The sequence below is a fragment of the Myotis yumanensis genome, unplaced genomic scaffold (genome assembly GCF_028538775.1).
Source record: "Myotis yumanensis isolate MYYU_CA2020_CCGP unplaced genomic scaffold, mMyoYum1.0.hap1 SCAF_23, whole genome shotgun sequence".
NCBI classification, from domain to species: Eukaryota; Metazoa; Chordata; class Mammalia; order Chiroptera; family Vespertilionidae; genus Myotis; species Myotis yumanensis.
In genome coordinates, this window is record NW_027223774.1 from 5438955 (window position 1) to 5454652 (window position 15698).

The 15698-nt window shown below is 43.6% G+C and overlaps 1 protein-coding gene and 1 non-coding gene across 2 annotated transcripts; one reads left to right on the top strand and one right to left on the bottom strand.

Moving 5' to 3' along the window:
• On the bottom strand, nucleotides 1-1824 carry LOC139000299 (zinc finger protein 420-like). Its single transcript, XM_070402539.1, has 3 exons — nucleotides 1689-1824; nucleotides 706-1568; nucleotides 1-372 (listed from the first exon to the last, which is right to left on the bottom strand). Exons 1-3 carry the CDS (start codon nucleotides 1822-1824, stop codon nucleotides 1-3), a joined length of 1371 nt encoding a protein of 456 aa, XP_070258640.1.
• Nucleotides 1825-13953: 12129 nt separating this feature from the next.
• On the top strand, nucleotides 13954-14143 carry LOC139000421 (U2 spliceosomal RNA). Its single transcript, XR_011469597.1, has one exon. It is a non-coding gene; the product is annotated as a U2 spliceosomal RNA (small nuclear RNA).
• Nucleotides 14144-15698: the final 1555 nt, after the last annotated feature.

A 15698-nucleotide genomic window follows, 5' to 3' on the forward strand; every position in this document is an offset into this window, starting at 1 on the left:
TTACCTGGTATATGGTTTCTTTCCAGTGTGAACTCTCTTATGATTAACAAGGGAGGAGGACTGGCTAAAGGCTTTGCCACATTCTCTACCTTCATAAGGCTTCTCTCCAGTATGAACTTTTTGATGACAAGTAAGGGATGAGGACTGGCTAAAGGATTTGCCACATTCTCTACATTTAAAAGGTTTCTCTCCAGTATGAACTCTTTGATGATAAGTAAGGAATGATAGGACACGAAAGGCTTTGCCACATTCTGTACATTTATAAGGCTTCTCTCCGGTATGAACTCTCTGATGACAAGTAAAGGATGAGGACTGCCTAAAGTCTTTGCCACATTCTCTACATTTAAAAGGCTTCTCACCAATATGAACTCTCTGACGATTAGTAAGGTGTGAAGACTGGCAGAAAGCTTTGCCACATTCTCAACATTTGTATGGCTTCTCTCCAGTATGAATACGGTTATGTGTAGTAAGATCTCTATGGCTGCTGAACACTTTTCCACATTCTCTACATTTATGAGGCTTCTCTCCAGTGTAAATTCTCTGTTGTGCAGTAAGGTTTGAGGAACAGCTAAAGGTTTTGTCACTTTCTCTACATTTATAAGATTTATGTTCAGTGTGAATTCTTTGATGAATACTAAGTTTTGAGGGTCGGCTAAAGGCTTTGTCACATTCTCTACATTTATATGGCTTCTATGCAGTATGAACTCTCTGATGTTGATTAAGGGCTGTGGACTCGCTGAATGTTTTACCACATTCTGTACATTTATAAGGCGTCTCTCCAGTATGAATTCTCTGATGAATAGTAAGGGATGAGGAATCGGAGAAAGCTTTGCCACATACTCTACATTTATAAGGTTTCTCTCCAGTGTGAATTCTCTGATGAATACTAAGATTTGAGGGCTGTCTAAAGGCTTTGCCACATACTTTACATTTGTAAGGCTTTTCTCCAGTATGAATTCTCTGATGAATAGTAAGAGTTGAGTGTCGGCTAAAGGCTTTGTCACATTCTGAACACTTATAAGGCTTTTCTCCAGTATGAATAATCAGATGACGATTAAGGGAGGAGGGATGACTAAAGGATTTGCCACATTCTCTACATTTGTAAGGCTTCTCTCGAGTATGAATTCTCTGATGATGAGTAAGGGATGAGGAATTGCTGAATGCTTTGCCACATTCTGTACACTTGTAAGGCCTTTCTCCAGTATGAATACTCTGATGACAATTAAGGGAGGTGGCATGCCTAAAGGATTTGCCACATTCTCTACATTTGTAAGGTTTCTCTCCAGTGTGAATTCTCTGATGAATAATAAGTTTTGATGGACAGCTTAAGGCTTTGCCACATTCTGAACATTTATAATACATTACTTTCTTAGGATTTCTATGATGTTCAGTATGTTTTGAGGACTGACTAAAGCCTTTTCCAGTCTCACTGAGTTTATAAAGTTTTGCCCTAGTATGAATTCTTTCCTCATGTACAATAAGAGTTAAATGACATTTAAAGGCTTTGCCACATTCTTTACATTTGTAAGGCTTCTCTCCAGTTTGAATTCTTTCATTTAGAGTACAACCTGAAGGCCAATGGGATGTTTTATTAGAATTTTTACATGTATAATATTTTTCTCCATTATAGATTTTCTTCAGTCTATTTAGATTTAATATTTCACTGAAGATTCTAACACATGGATTACCTGTGTAATCCTGTTCCCCAGCATGAATATTCTCTTTAGTATAATTTGAAGATTCCTGAAAAGATTTGACACATCTACTTTCTTTGTGTGTCTTCTCCATAATATGCAAAAACTGACCTACATGGTGATTGGACATTTCGTTAAAGACTTTTCCTCTCTTAAAATGGTCCTCTGCAAGTTCAATTGTCTGTTGATTAATAAGATATGATTCTTGCTTACAGTTTTTCCAATATTTGTTCCGTTGATAAATTGTGTCTCCATTATATTCATTCTCCTGGTGATGGGAGATAGGGCTTTAGTGACAGTTGTAAGTTCAAGAAACATGTACACTTGTTGCATAAGAACCATTTCATGATACTCATTAAGCCATGGAAGTTGTGTAAAAAAGCATTCCCACTTTATTGAAATTATAGATAAAAATAAAAGTATTTGAGCAAAAATAATGAATTCTTGTTTAAAAGATTGCCAAACTGCCCAGCCGGCGGGACTCTTTGTTGAGCATGCACATATGAAACAGGAGATCAAGGTTCGATTTCTCTTTAGGTCACATGCCCGGGTTTCAGACTAGGTGGCATGCAAGAGGCAGCCAATCAATGACTGTCTGTCATTATTGATGTTTCTCTCTCCCTTCCTCTATGAGATCAATAAAAATATATATTTTTAAAAATCAGAAGATTGCCAAATTGAGATTTGAATTTTATAGGAACATTATAAATATCTAAATTTTAGAAATGAATGACAAAGTTTAATCCCACCCTACATTTTAAACAATTCTAATAATTATTTACAGCACGGATTCCCTTTCTAAGGATACATAACAGTAAAATGTTGCTTTCAACCATCACGTGTAGAAACACAATGATCTGCCAATGTAACTGACTTTAAAGTGGGAGGTTTCCCAAATGCATAATATACCTGACCTCTTTAGTTAACAAGAACTGTATTATGAATAACCATTCCAGGTTAGTTCAGTTTATATTAACAACCCCTCTTCTCATCACATTCTTCCTCAACTTCCAAGGCTTTCATTAAGTGTACATTATCAAAACCACACCTTTTATATCTTACCAGTATAAATTCAGAGAATAAATCTTGAATTCTGGGCTTTAGCAAAAAGGTCTGGTTATCTTCACACGACATAGCTGAAATAAAAGTAATTTTTAGTTTTGAAAATCAGATGAGTGCACTTTGAAATTACCAGCAAGTATAGGCCAAATGACATTTTTGAGTACTCCAATAACCAGTGAAGGATTCAAAGAAAGCTAAACATAGGTACAAGGACGAAAAGTCTCATCAAAGAGGAACAAAGAGTTGCTTACATTTGCCAATGATACCTGCTCAAAAGCCCTGTCACACAATAGCAATATTATAAAAACACCCCCACCTCTCAGTTTCTTCAGTGGAGCGAGAGAGACATGAGGAAGTGTGTGTTCCATGATATCCCTCTTTTTGAAGCATCCTGAACAACAAGTGTCTGTTGTGCAAGAGACAGAGTGTGAACAGAATGGTAGTACATGGTGAGTGCCCTGTAGTGGCTACTGCAAAGAAACAATGAGAAACTGTTGGACCACCACAAAGACTACGGTACTGATGATGTATATGAAGCCTGAAAAGATACCGTGAGTCTGAGAAAGAAACAGAGAACATTTTAACTGGGAAATTAGACAACTAAACCAAGAATACAGATCCTGAAAACAGTGTGGAACAAAAGAATTTGTTCCACAGATGGTTATTATTTATTTCCTCCTATAGAAAGCATGTTCAAAAGCCTGCTTGTTTACAGTTCCTAAATCTGAACAAAAGATATCGAGTCATGCAAAGAAACAGCAAAAGTGTCCCATCAGAACCACAAAATAACTGTAATCAAACAGGCAATACATTAATGGAAATATATTAATTACCTGAAGAAAAATAAATATCTTAAAACCACAAAGTAGAAAATAAGACAACTATATAATATCACCAAAATATTACATAACCAAAATAAAAATAAAATGAGAAAAAAAAATTTTACAAATACCACACAGAAGTGGGAAATAGGAAACATAATACCCAAATTAAAAAGTACAGTAGAATCATCAATGAAGATGTTATCAACCTGAAAAATCAAAGAATCGGCTTGGTAACTGTGGCTCAATGATTGAGCTTCTGTCTATGAACCCAGACGTCTGTTTGTTTCCAGGTCAGGGCACAGGCCGGGTTGAAGGTTCAATCCCCAATCGTGCAGGAGGCAGCCAAACGAGGATTCTCTCTCTTCATTGATGTTCTGTCTCTACCTGTCCTTTCCTCTCTGAAATCAATAAACACGATTTAAAAAATAAAAAATCAAAGAATTTGTATATAATTCATTAAAAATTTTGATTCAGGGAAGCTAACAAGCATGTGATAATATGAACAGAACTGAAGGGACTCCTAAGACACTAATAAATCAACTTCCCAGAGGACTCCATAAAGAGAGCATAGTGAGCCGAAAACTGGTTTGACTCAGTGGATAGAGCATTGGCCTGCGGACTGAAAGGTCCCGGGTTCGATTCCGGTCAAGGGCATGTACCTTGGTGGCGGGCATATCCCCGGTGGGAGATGTGCAGGAGGCAGCTGAATGATGTTTCTAACTCTCTATCTCTCTCCCTTCCTCTCTGTAAAAAATCAATAAGATATATTTAAAAAAAAAAAAAGAAAAAAGAGAGCATAGTGAAAAGGATTAGGCAGCTTATATAAAAATTAACAGTTGAAGGTCATGACAATTGGAGAAAGAGACATTCAAATACAAGCAGCTCAGTAAATTCTAAGTAGAATAGAATATAAACATGAGCACAGGTTTAAAAAAACAGGTTAAAAAAACAAAAACAATGAAAATATGAATCCCAGAATATAACCCTAAAAGCATATGAAAAAATAATTTCTCAAAAAATATCTTAAAAATAAATAAATGAATGACTAAATAACTAAACGGTGTAAAATCTTAAATCTCTACTAGAAGACGCAACGTAAAAGATAACGTAATATCAATAACTTAAGTGGGTACAGGGGTAGAGAGGGCAAGTAGCACAGTTTTGCATGCAAGTGGCATACCTAGTTTAAAGTATATTGTTATAGCCTAAAAATATTTTTTTTTTTATATTTTTATTGATTTTTTACAGAGAGGAAGGGAGAGAGATAGAGAGTTAGAAACATCGATGAGAGAGAAACATCGACCAGCTGCCTCCTGCACATCTCCCACTGGGGATGTGCCCGCAACCCAGGTACATGCCCTTGACCGGAATCGAACCTGGGACCTTTCAGTCCACAGGCCGACGCTCTATCCACTGAGCCAAACCGGTTTCGGCTAGCCTAAAAATATTTTAAGTAGCTCCCATGGTCACAACAAAAATAGAAAATAAAAAAATAATCTTAGAAAATAATCAAATAAAATGATCTCTGTTAACAGCTGACAGAACTGTGTATTGCAAATCACGGACTACACATTTTAAAAATATGTATAAATCCAATGAATTTCTCAAAACATGGTACATAAAGCCAATCCTCACAGTTAACTGTGTTCCTGTATCGTAACAGAAATTAGTACGAAATAACAAATTAAGTGTGCAATTACATGAATAACAGCATGAAGAGAAATGAAATAATAATTTATTTTATGCAGAAGGTGCATAATTTGTATGCTGTAAAGTATAAAATACTGCTGGCCGCCATCCTACTTCTAGGTATATATCGAAAGAAATTCATGGAGGATCTGCAAGAGACATTTACACATTTGTGTCCATTACAATGTTATTCAGAAGAGCCTACATTTGATGGAAACTACTCAAATGTCCATGGATAGTTGAATGAATGAATGAGTGAAGTTTCCTGTGTACATGTAATGCAATACTATCCTGCTAAAAAATAAAGAGATATTATCACCTGATACCACAAAGAGAAAAACTGATGATAATTTTTCACTGAAGCAGACATGTCACTAAGAGACACAGATACTACAGGATTTCCCTCAGGTGAGTAATCTAATATAATCCATGTCATAAAAAAAAAAAAAAGGTAGTTATAAGCAAGCCTTCTTTTTAAAGCAAATGAGGAAGTAGGGGTTTAATGTATAATGACAGATTTCTGCAAGATGGAAGGTTTGAGAGATCAGATACACAACATACAGAGTAAGACTCTATCCTAGAAGCCCCCTAAAGATATCTACACTAATAAAAGAGAAACATGGTAATTAGCGTACAACCGCTACCCTTTTCATTGGCTAATCAGTGAGTATATGCAAATTAACTGTCAGCCAAGATGGCGGCCGGCAGCCAGGCACTGAAGGGAGCCTGAGGCTTGCTTGCTGCGGACTCCAACATTCCCCGCCTCACTTGCCGGCCTCTCAACTGCAAGTCTAAGCAAGTATGTACTATGTTGCAAATAAGAAGGTAAACAAAACCCCAGAAACCGCAGGCTGAAACCCAGCGGGACCGAAACATTGTATCCATGTTTTCAGCAGCAAGGCCTCAGAGCTAAAGCTGGCCCAGAATAAAAAAAAAAAAAAAGAAGAAAACAAGGAGCGGTTGGGAGCTTTAGTCACTGGCCACCCGGAAAACAGCCCTCAGCCCCTCACCCAGACTGGCCAGGCACCCCAGTGGGGACCCCAACCCTGATCCAGGACACCCTTCAGGGCAAACCAGCTGGCTCCTACCCATGCACCAGGCCTCTATCCTATATAGTAAAAGGGTAATATGCCTCCCAGCACCGGGATCAGTGGAGCAGCGAGGCTCCCGGCACCAGGATCAGCGTGACAGGGGGCAGCACCCAAAACCCCTGATTGCCCTGCGGCTCTGTGTGTGATAGGGGGCGGGGCCACAACCTCCCTATCCGCCCTGCTCTGTTCGCGACAGGGGAAGGCGCCCCAACCCCCTGATCAGCCCTGCTCTGTGCCTGATAGGGGGGAGCTCCCCAATCCCGATTGCCCTGGGGCTCTGTGCTTGACAGGGTGCGGCGCCCCAACCCCCCCCCCCCACGGGCCCTGCTCTGTGCCTGATAAGGGGGAGCTCCCCAATCCCCTGATTGGCCCTGCTCTGTGTGTGACAGGGTAGAGCCATAACCTCTTCATCGGCCCTGCCCCGAGTGTGACAGCGGCGGCTCCCCATCCCCCTGATCGGCCCTGCTCTGTGGGTGATAGAGGGTGGCGCCCCAACCCCCCTCCACAGGCCTTGCTCTGTGTGTGACAGGGTAGAGCCATAACCTCCCCATTGGCCCTGCCCTGAGTGTGACAGGGTGCAGCGCTCCAACCCCCTGATCCGCCCTGCTCTGTGCATGACAGGGGGCAGTGCCCCAGCTCCCCAATCGGCCCTGCTCTGAGCCCGACCAGGGGGTGCACCTAGGGATTGGGCCTGCCCTCTGCCACCCAGGAGCAGGCCTAAGCCAGCAGGTCGTTATCTCCCGAGGGGTCCCAGACTGTGAGAGGGCACAGGCCGGGCTGAGGGACCCCCCTTCCCCCCCGAGAGCACAAATTTTTGTGCACCGGGCCTCTAGTCCTATACAATAAAAGCCTAATATGCTAAGTGCTACCAAGCGTATACGCTAATGATACATATATGCTAATGATACACTACGGCTGCTGAAATGCTCGCTGTGACATGCACTGACCACCAGGGGCAGACAGTCGACCAGTTGCTATGATGTTCACTGACCACCAGGGGGCAGATGCTCCGACTGGTACAGTGGTGCCTTGACTTACGAGTTTAACTCGCTCTGTGACAGAGCTTGTAACTCAAATTACTCGTATATCAAATCAATTTTCACCATTACAATGAATTGAAATGCCATTAATACATTCCGGACACCCAAAAAACACTGCAATTGTTTAGTTAAATGTTTTTAAATAAGAAAAATGTATTTAAAAATAACGAATATTGTATAAAACCACAATACTGATCAATAGAATGTAGTGCAATAAACTTGTTTTATTAAGTTTAATGTACAGCATTTACCTTGGAGATCAAACGACTTAAAGATACTGATGGGCCCTAACCGGTTTGGCTCAGTGGACAGAGCGTCAGCCTGCAGACTGAAAGGTCCCAGGTTCGATTCCGGTCAAGGGCATGTACCTTGGTTGCAGGCATATTCCCAGTAGGGGGTGTGCAGGAGGCAACTGATCAATGTTTCTCTCTCATCAATGTTTTTAACTCTCTATCCCTCTCCCTTCCTCTGTAAAAAGCCAATAAAATATATATTTTTTAAAAAAGATTCTGATGGAGTTGGAGGAGAAAGGCTGAACTGAATATCTGAATAACTGAATCTCATTTGCTGACTTTTGCCCTTTTCGCCACGTTTTCATCACTTTCATCTACAGTTTTTGATAAAAACCTGTCCAATGAAATCTGTTTCACCCTCCCTTTCAAAATATTTCTGAAATGAGTTAGGCAAGTGTCATTAAATAGCTCCATTGCATGCCCAGTTGCAATTTTTTCTGGGTGTTTCTTTTGAATAAAGTCTGAAAGTTTCTCCCACATTCCCAACATTTGCTTCATCTCACTTACAGAGATAACCTCCTCCTCCTCCTCCGTGTCATCTATTTCCTGCAAAACCTCTGTGTGCTGCTGCGTCTGTAGCTCCTTTAGCTCCTGCGTTGTCAGTTCCTCGGAGTGCTCCTTGATGAGCTCATTGATGTCACCTTCATCCATGTCCAGGCCCATGGACTTGACGAGGAATACAATCTCCTCCACCACTGCTGCTTTGGGTTCGAGTCTTTCAAAATCCGTTTCAGACACTACCTCAGGCCACAGTTTCTTCCACGCAGAAATCAAGGTCCTCTTTGTAACACCCTGCCAGGCCATATCGATAATTCTGAGGCATATCACGATGTTATAGTGGTCCTTCCAGAACTCTTGAAGGGTGAGGTTTGTGCTCTCCGTCACCTCAAAGCAGTGGTTGAACAAGTGCTTGGTGAAGAGCTTCTTGAAATTAGAAATCACCTGCTGGTCCATTGGCTGCAGGATAGGGGTGGTGTTAGGTGGAAGGTAGAGAACCTTTATAAACTTTTAACTCTTCAAGGATGTCATCTTCAAGGTTAGGTGGGTGAACAGGTGCATTGTCCACGACAAGAAGAGTTTGTTGAGGTAGGTTATTTTCCGGGAGATATTTCTTAATGTCAGGACCAAAGACCAAATTCACCCACTCCTCAAAGATCTGCCTGGTGACCCACGCCCTCAGGTTTGCCCTCCACATAACCTGCAGTTTTTCTTTCAGAATCTTATGTGACTTAAAGGCTCTGGGGTTTTCCGAATGATAAACGAGCAGTGGTTTAATGTTGCAGTCGCCGCTTGCATTGGCACACAGTGCGAGGGTTAGCCTATCCTTCATGGGTCTGTGGTTCTTCTGCTACTATAATTTCAGCAAACGTTTTGAGGTAATCCTCACCTGCCTTTATATCTGCGCTCGCTGCCTCACCATGTCTGACAATGGAGTGAATGCCAGTCCTCTTTTTAAAATTTTCGAACCAGCCCCGAATGGCTTTAAACGGCTTGTCCGATGCCTCGTCCATTGAAGTGCCTAGGGTCTGCTGCAGCAAATCAGCGTAAATAGCTCGTGCCTTCTCACAGATTCTAGCCTTTGTCACGGTATCTCCTGCAAGCTGCTTCTCTGTTAACCACACCATTAGCAGCTTCTCCATATTTTCATGGATAGATGTCCGCTGTTTAGAAATTATTTTAACGCCCTTGGCTGGAGTTGTAGCCTGTATCGACTCCTTCTGCTTCAGTACGGTGCAGATCGTAGAAGTGCTACGCTCGTACTGCTTCGTCAAGTCAATTACATGCACACCTTGGTCATGTTTTTCGATAATTTCTTTAATTCAATGCACATCATCTGCTTCTTCTCAGCATTGTCCTTCGCACTTACTTTCTTCAGATCCATGGTTGAAAAAAACGAAGTTTTGCAAAATAACTGCAAACACAAATGCGAGCACAACACTGATGCTTCAACTAAGAGCTAACCGCTTAACACTTGGAGTGCAGGTGAATTTCCCGCCAAAATATAAGATGGCTCTGTCTTTTGGTTTTGTTCCATCCACCAAAAGGGTGGATTACAAACAAATATTTGGTAATACGCAGTTACAATCGGCCCGAGTTTACACGTTTCCCGCACTCCACTGCAAATCTATATGAACCGAGTTAAAGACGGCTCCCTCGGAGTACGCGCAATTCACGCGAGCCGACTTAACTCGTTTCCCGCACTCCAAGTGTTAAAATGAACGAGTGAGACACGTGATGCTGGGCTGATGTTATGGCGTTCACTGTGACGTTCGCTGCGACAACTAGTGGTGGGGTATCTGAAGCTGGGTCGTAACCCGAATTTTAGCTCCAACTCAAAGCAAAAAATCGGCCGAGAGACGGCTCATATCTAGAAAAACTCGTTAGTCGGGACACTTGTAAGTCAAGGCACCACTGTAGGTTACCTTGTTGTTGGAGTCCAGCTGATGGAGACTGAGCAATCTGGATTGAGCAAGAGGGGTAGACACACCCTGGAGCACTTCCATGGTCCCTCCCAGGCTAGTCAACATTCCCCATCTTTCCCCGCCCTGATCGTACACCCGTGGGGTCCCTTGGCGGGCCTGTGCCCTCTTACAATCTGGGACCTCTCAGGGGATGTTGGAGAGCTGGTTTTGGCCCGATCACGGAGGCCAAGGAACCCCACTGGTGGACAATTCATGCACCAGGCCTCTAGTTAAAATAATAAAAAGAACAAAACCCCTGCATAGGAATTCAGAAAAGAAGTCATCCTCACCCACAGAGGCCAGGTTGTTGTAATTCTCCAACATCACATGCAGGTACAATTTCCGCTGAGCTGCGTCCAGGCATTCCCATTCCTCCTGTGAGAAATCTATGGCCACATCCTTAAAGGTCAGCGGTCCCTGAAAGAAAAGACACATTTACCTAGAGGCTACCAGAAAAGTTTATAATGTCACCCAATATGAAAACAGTGCTAGGAGAAGAGATTTGGACCTGGGGGTGTATCTTGAACCATCCAATAAGATTACATTGCCCTAGTAAAATTCTCTGATGTGTTTTCAAATACTGACAAATGAGGATGACACATGTCCAACAATCCATGGTACAGATTTTGCTTTTCAGAAAAATAAACTTTAAAATTAGGGCATGGCCGAAACCGGTTTGGCTCAGTGGATAGAGCGTCGGCCTACGGACTGAGAGGTCCCAGGTTCGATTCCGGTCAAGGGCATGTACCTGGGTTGCAGGCACATCCCCAGTGGGAGATGTGCAGGAGGCAGCAGATCGATGTTTCTCTCTTATCGATGTTTCTAACTCTCCATCTCTCTCCCTTCCTCTCTGTAAAAAATCAATAAAATATATTTAAAATATAAAATAAAATAAAATTAGGGCATGGACACAGGCATATGGATTTCTGAGTGCTGTGTTTGTATCATTAAGGGGTAGGGGTGTATATTTCTCAGCGGGAAATGTCAAGATGAGTCTGAAATATAAGCCCTTCTTCAAGTGTAATTCAGAAAATGACTGCACTTTTCTGAAAATACAGATGCTGATTGATGTTCTGAAATGGGGCCTCTGTTTCCACTTGTGTTACAAGCTCACTTTTTAATTGTGATACCAATGTTACCAGATCACGTGCCATATGTCTGAATACACAGAAAATGAAAACACAGGAAAAATTCATATATAACTTTGAACTCAAGGGGTTTGTTAATGGAATTTACAGTTCTCATGCAATAGGACATACTAGTGGAAAAGCAAATATAGCCTCTGACCCAGGACACATCTTTTACCTGAGAAGCAGCCATCTGGTCCTGGTTACTGATCCTGGTCCTGGGATGTTTTCTCAGGTGACAATATGTTGAAGAGTCACAGAATGTGTCTTCAAAGGCATCTGCACAGCCTGTTAATCAGCTCACCTCACACCCAGTGAGAAGAACCTGGAAATGAAGAAAAGACCAACCCATCCTAACTTTTATCACAGGAGCCAGGAACAATGAGCTCCTATATGTGAGGTGTTTTATTCTGTCTTCATGTGTCTGTCCTTCAAAGACTTCCACAAACTCCTATAGCAATGAGAGCATGCGCTGATTTCCTGAAACATCAAACCAACAGAGTACCACTTACCTCCCCTGAAAAAAGCCTGCACTGAGGCCCATGCTATGTCATCTTTAACCAGTTCACTCCTGAGGCCTGCAAGGCTCCCCCAGAGCTGATTTCAGTAGCGCTGGGTAACAGACATCAGTCCCAGTATACCTGAGACCTCTGGGTAGTGTGATGGTGTCACAGCACAGCTGCTCTGAGAACACATATTCTTCTGAATTCTGCTTGACCACACCATGTGTCAGGGGAGGATACATTTCTCCGGGAGCGCTGACTCCTGAATCCTGCCCATAGTGCTAATTGTGAGAGCAAGTTCCACCTTGAACCCTGCTCACTGCACCAAGTATTGGGAACTTAGTCTAAGTTCCTCCTTTACTCTCAGCTCGACTACACCAATTGTGGGGTTCGAGCTTCTCTGCCACAGGCTGGACCTTCCTGAACACCAAATAGTAAAAGGAGAAGCCATGAGAAGTTATAGATATATAAGAGTCTTTATTATAGAAGGTAGTGGCCCTGTAGGCACTGCTAACAATGAGCCATCAGACAAAACAGTTCTTCCCAACCTTCCTATACAGGCAGCTGCACACCACCTGATAAATACATCTTTCCCACCAAGTAGCAGTAGCCTCTGTACCAACAGCCTGAATCAGCAGCAGTATCCTCTGTGCCTACATCTACCATCTGGGCAGCCTGACGCTGTCTCCAAATTCACAGCCTCACACATAGAGAGTCACCTGAGCTCCCTGCATTTCCCCAGTCTCTTTAGCACCCTGGCTTCACAAGGTAGTTATATCTGAGCTCTCCATAAGCTCTTAGCCTCACATCATAGCAGTACCAGCTCTCAGCTTCTGAGTTCTCTAGCCTCACTAATATACTTTAATACGACTTAGACAAAAGAGGCTTCCTGCCAACAGTGACATAATCCTTTGGGTTATAGAAGGACACAGTGTAGATTGCAGTGGCCTTGCTTGTATCTGTGTAAGAGGCCGTGGGAGTCCAGGAAAGGCCTGACCCCACTCCAAGTCATGTAAAGGACATGAACTTGGCTTGCACCCCAGTTCTTGTGAGCTAGGCAAGCAGACATTTTGTCATAGCAACTGTTTGTCATAGCAACTGTTTGTCATAGCAACTGTCAAACATAGATGGAACTAGACAAAGCTTGCCCAGTCTTGCCCAGCTTGTAACGATCTGCTACTTCCCCATGACAGGCCTAGCCCTAGCAGTGATCTATGAAGCATGACCAGCCATAGCTTAGCTATAAAACAGTGTGTGTAAAAAATAAAGTGGCTGGTGCCTTGCGCCAGTCCTCCTAACCCCGGTCTCTGGTGCTTTCATCCCATGCCACCTCTACCCTGCAGGACCCCTTGGGAGCGGGTCTCCACATATCTGTGTATAATCCTTGATCACCCTGATTAAGATTCCCATGCTCATGTACCTTGGTTGCGAGCATATCCCCAGTAGGAGATGTGCAGGAGGCAGCTGATCAATGTTTCTCTCTCATTGATGTTTCTAACTCTCTATCTCTCTCCCTTCCTCGCTGTAAGAAATCAATAAAATATATTTTAAAAAATAAAAAATAAATAAAAAATAAAAATAAAAAAAAAGATTCCCATGCTCAGAGTGTCCTTGGCTGTCTGGCGTATTATAGATGAATCCTTCACACTCTAATTACCCTTGACTATCTGGTATCACTGGCATGGTTCCCACAGATGGCTGGAAGCAAGAAGTTTTACCAGTGCAGGTTTCCTAGGTAGATTTCTCCCCTCTTTCCCCAGGAAATTACAGAGAATGTAGATCTTCATACTAGAGTCTTTGGGAAATGTTAAGATATTCAAATATGCTGATCAAGTGAATTCACCATGAATACATGGGCTCTGTGGGAACCAAGTTTCAGGTCAACCCAGTCCGTCCTTCAACATTTTCTGAGAATGGAAAAGAGAGACTGGAGGAGAGCAGCTCCTTTGGGGCTCACAGTCACTAAATCAACAAATCACATAAAGGGAAGGAAGCAGATGCTCACAGAACTAGACTCTGACTGTTAAGATGATCGACATCCTTATCAGGTGCACGCTGAGATCGCCTCTATTACTAAGTGCCAATGAATGTTTCGAGATATGTTAAACAGCAGAAAAGACACAGGAGTCAGAATGTGAGCTACACCCAATATATTTAAAACTAAAAACATCGCTGCTCAGCCATTTGGCTAAGATTAAGTGTAGTATCTGTTCTTATCAGCTTAATATGTGATACATCCTCTATCCAAGGACATCACATTAAATGTATTTTTGGAGCAGAAATATGGAACAGGAGCATGCTCTGTCCACTCCACTCATTAAGGTGGTATTGCAGTACCTCTGGAATGATGCAAAAAAGAAAAACAAACAAACAAAACCCACAAAAACAATTGTGGTGGTTGTTTTTTTAGTGTAATGATATCTAGGTTTAAATACGTAAAAAGGTGGAGACTACCTTATATTAAGAATGATAAGAGCTGCTTCTGAGATGTCACCAATGCTTATTTCAGCAGTTAAATATTTACATGAAGGAAATGTCAGAGATAGAAAATGCATATCCACTGGGGAGAAAAAAAGATTGATCCTTCTAATATTCCTTGATAAAACATCCTGTGGGGGCAGACTCGGTCATTTCTTGTCCCCGGTCACCTCCTTCTTGCTATCCCAGGAAATGACAAGGGGACCATCAGTAACATACCAGTCTCTCCCTCTGTGTGAATAAGGTTTGCAAATGGAAGCAAATAAGTATACATTTGGTAAACTTCATAAACTGGAGATTTATAATTCTCAGTCAAATCTGTTTAAATAATTCAGTTGTTAAATTAACCATATCAACACACCAGACGATATACCACAACCTAATCATCCACATCCCATCAGCTCCCCTCTCATCCAGATCAGGGTGCCCATACCTCCAACTACAATGTATTTATGTCGATAGTTCTGTTTCTGTCTCACTGTTCCCTTCTTCTCCACTGTGGTCCTTTCCTATATTTCACTTCCCTGTCTCTGGATCTTTCTCCCTTTTCTCTCTGTCTGTCCCTACACCTGGTCCATGAAACTCCTGAAACCTCCTTCCCTTCAGGGGCTCTTTCTCCTGGTCTCTGAGGCTCCATCTCCACACACGTCTGCGTCTTCCCCTCCCCACGCCCGCGGCCCCTCTGCTGCCTGTTCCCGTCTGTCCCGCTCCCACAGCTGCTGACTCAGGGCTGCTCCCTCTGCTCCCTCATCCCTGAGCCCCCCTTTCTGGCCCTGCACTCGCTCCCCCAACTCTTCTCCTCTGAACCCGTGTCTCTGTCTCAACTGCCTCCTCCTGTGCGGCCCCCACTTCTGCTCCCCAGGACCCGCTCCCTCTCAGCCCCCCTTCCTCTCCCTGGGCTCCCCCTCCTCCCTGTGTCTCCACTTCCTTCCTCCTCAGGCTACTTTCCCCAGTGACCCCTTCACTCCTACGGTCGCCGTCCAGTCCCCCCCACACCCCACATGGGCCCCTCGCTGCCCTTCCTCCCGCCCACGTGTCTGTCTCTCTCTCCCTCTCCTGACCCCCCAGCCTGGGCCCCCGCCCCCCGCAGTCACCGCGCCCACAAAGCCCCTCCCTGCGGGCAGGTCGCCTCTTCAGGGGACACCCCGTCCTCCCCCTGAGCCCCCCACGGACACTGTGCTCCCCGGGCAGGCAGACTCCTTATTAAATGGGGGTGGGCCTAGGAGGGGGTGCGGACCCCCAGGCCGGGAGCCATCCGGGCTCTTTGGGCGGAAAGCGCCGGGCGGAGGGAGGGGCGCAAAGGGCGGGAACCCCCTGACCCAGACTCTCAGCCCCGCGGGGAGGACCGGCGGCCCCGGGAACGGTTTTCAGCGGGAAAACCGCGCGGCAGGCGGTGGCCACAGCCACAGGCGGAGAGACCCCGGGCCGGGGCCTC

What these genes read in the sequence shown, in the direction of transcription:
- LOC139000299 (XM_070402539.1), bottom strand. Translation starts at nt 1,824, where the DNA reads ATGTCCAATCACCATGTAGGTCAGTTTTTGCATATTATGGAGAAGACA. An exon ending in TGGGGAACAGGATTACACAG is followed by an intron (nt 1,569 to 1,688) that starts GTAATCCATGTG and finishes ATTGGCCTTCAG; the next exon opens with GTTGTACTCTAAATGAAAGA. An exon ending in CCCTTAATCAACATCAGAGA is followed by an intron (nt 373 to 705) that starts GTTCATACTGCA and finishes ACTAATCGTCAG; the next exon opens with AGAGTTCATATTGGTGAGAA.